Source organism: Condylura cristata, unplaced genomic scaffold (genome assembly GCF_000260355.1).
Source record: "Condylura cristata isolate star-nosed mole 26May11 unplaced genomic scaffold, ConCri1.0 scaffold00011, whole genome shotgun sequence".
Lineage (NCBI taxonomy): Eukaryota > Metazoa > Chordata > Mammalia > Eulipotyphla > Talpidae > Condylura > Condylura cristata.
Window position 1 is genome coordinate 1,044,216 of NW_004567112.1, and position 1,427 is coordinate 1,045,642.

A 1,427-nucleotide genomic window follows, 5' to 3' on the forward strand; every position below is an offset into this window, starting at 1 on the left:
GGGGCCCCAGGGTCACCCTGCATGGCCCCAGGCCACCCCGCAGGCCCCGGGCTGCCCCGCACGGCCCCTGGGCACTCCATGGGGCCCCAGGGTCAACCTGCATGGCCCCAGGCCACCCCGCAGGCACCGGGCTGCCCCACACGGCCCTGTGCGGCCCTGGGTGTCCTTACACGGGATGATCTGGATCACTCTGGCCTTCTTCATGTTCGCTGGCAGGTTGCCCGTCCTCATGTTCTCCTTCATGATCCGGACGTTGGTCAGTTTCTGGGTCAAGGACACATCATGCCGGTACAACCCTGACACCCCTGAGCAGACAGATCCCCCCACCCTGTAACCGAGCGACTGTCGGGGCACCTGACAGAGCAGCCTCCCCTTTGCCCAGCTGCGGCCGCCGGGGCCAGCCCTCGGCCACGCCCTGTGGACAGCCCAGCTGCGGGAGGGCGGGGGCCCCCTGCAGGGCTCCTTTTGCCCTTGCTGGGCCCGGCTCACCCTGAACTCCTCCTCCAGCCCGATCCTGTTGAAGGGCGTGGCGGGGCCCTGAAGGGTCTGCAGGTGCTTCTCCAGGGAGGACACGTCCAGCTCGGTGTCGCCGTAGAGGAAGTACTCCAGCAGGGCTTGGTAAATGAACGTGTACTGCACCTGGGCACAGCGCAGCCCGGTCAGCCGGGCGCCGGAGCTACCTCCTGTCGGGCAGGGAGGCGGGGGACGCCAGCCGCCACGGCGCGGCCCTCGTGTCCAGATAGCCGGGCAGCGGCCTTGCCGAGGGCGCTCTCCTGCGGGCAGGGCCCAGGCTGAGCCGAGGGCTCGGTCTGTCCAGCCGGCACCGGGCGCTGGGCGCTGGGCGAGGGCGGGGCCGGGGGTCAGTACTCACGTCCGTCTGAACCATCTGTGGGCGCTGGTTGCGGATTTTTGACACAAAGTCAAAGACGTCCACCTTCTGCTCGGCATGCATCATGTCCATCATGGCGTCGATCACTATGAAGGTGCCCGTCCGGCCCACGCCCGCGCTTCAGGACAAAGAAAGTGGCCAGGCCTGAGCCGTGTCCTCGGAAGTCGAGGACAGGGCCTCAGATCCCGGCCCAGAGGCCCCTCCGGCCGCCCCTCAGCGGGACAAGGGCGCGCCGGGACCAGTTCCAGCACCATGCCGCGGCCAGAGGGCCCTGCGACCCCGTAAGGCGACTGGCAGCTTCGGCCCAGGGCCCCTGGAGGCGGGGTCGAGGAGCGCAGGCCGGAGCCCCAAGCCCCGCGCCAGCTGGACGTCCGTCTCCGTCCTCTGTCACCAGCATCGTCCCGTCACACTCCTGTAGCGACTGCTGAAAACCCACGCAGTCGCCTTCCTCGGCCCCGTTAAACCAGGGGCCGGGCAGAGCCGCGCCCGCCCGTCGGGTCGCCAAGGGGGGGCAGCTGGCTCTCGGGCATCTGCCTCG

General features: G+C 69.5%; 1 protein-coding gene across 1 annotated transcript in view; it reads right to left on the reverse strand.

Moving 5' to 3' along the window:
- The window catches only part of PTPRE (protein tyrosine phosphatase, receptor type, E), a 42,892-nt gene that overhangs the window by 5,884 nt on the left and 35,581 nt on the right, over positions 1-1,427 (reverse strand). Inside the window, exons 6-9 of the mRNA XM_012723445.1 lie at positions 1,141-1,202; positions 872-1,007; positions 490-639; positions 171-264 (exon numbers count right to left, since the gene is read on the reverse strand). Coding sequence (XP_012578899.1) covers positions 171-264; positions 490-639; positions 872-1,007; positions 1,141-1,202 — 442 coding nt within the window. The remainder of the gene's footprint in view (positions 1-170; positions 265-489; positions 640-871; positions 1,008-1,140; positions 1,203-1,427) is intronic.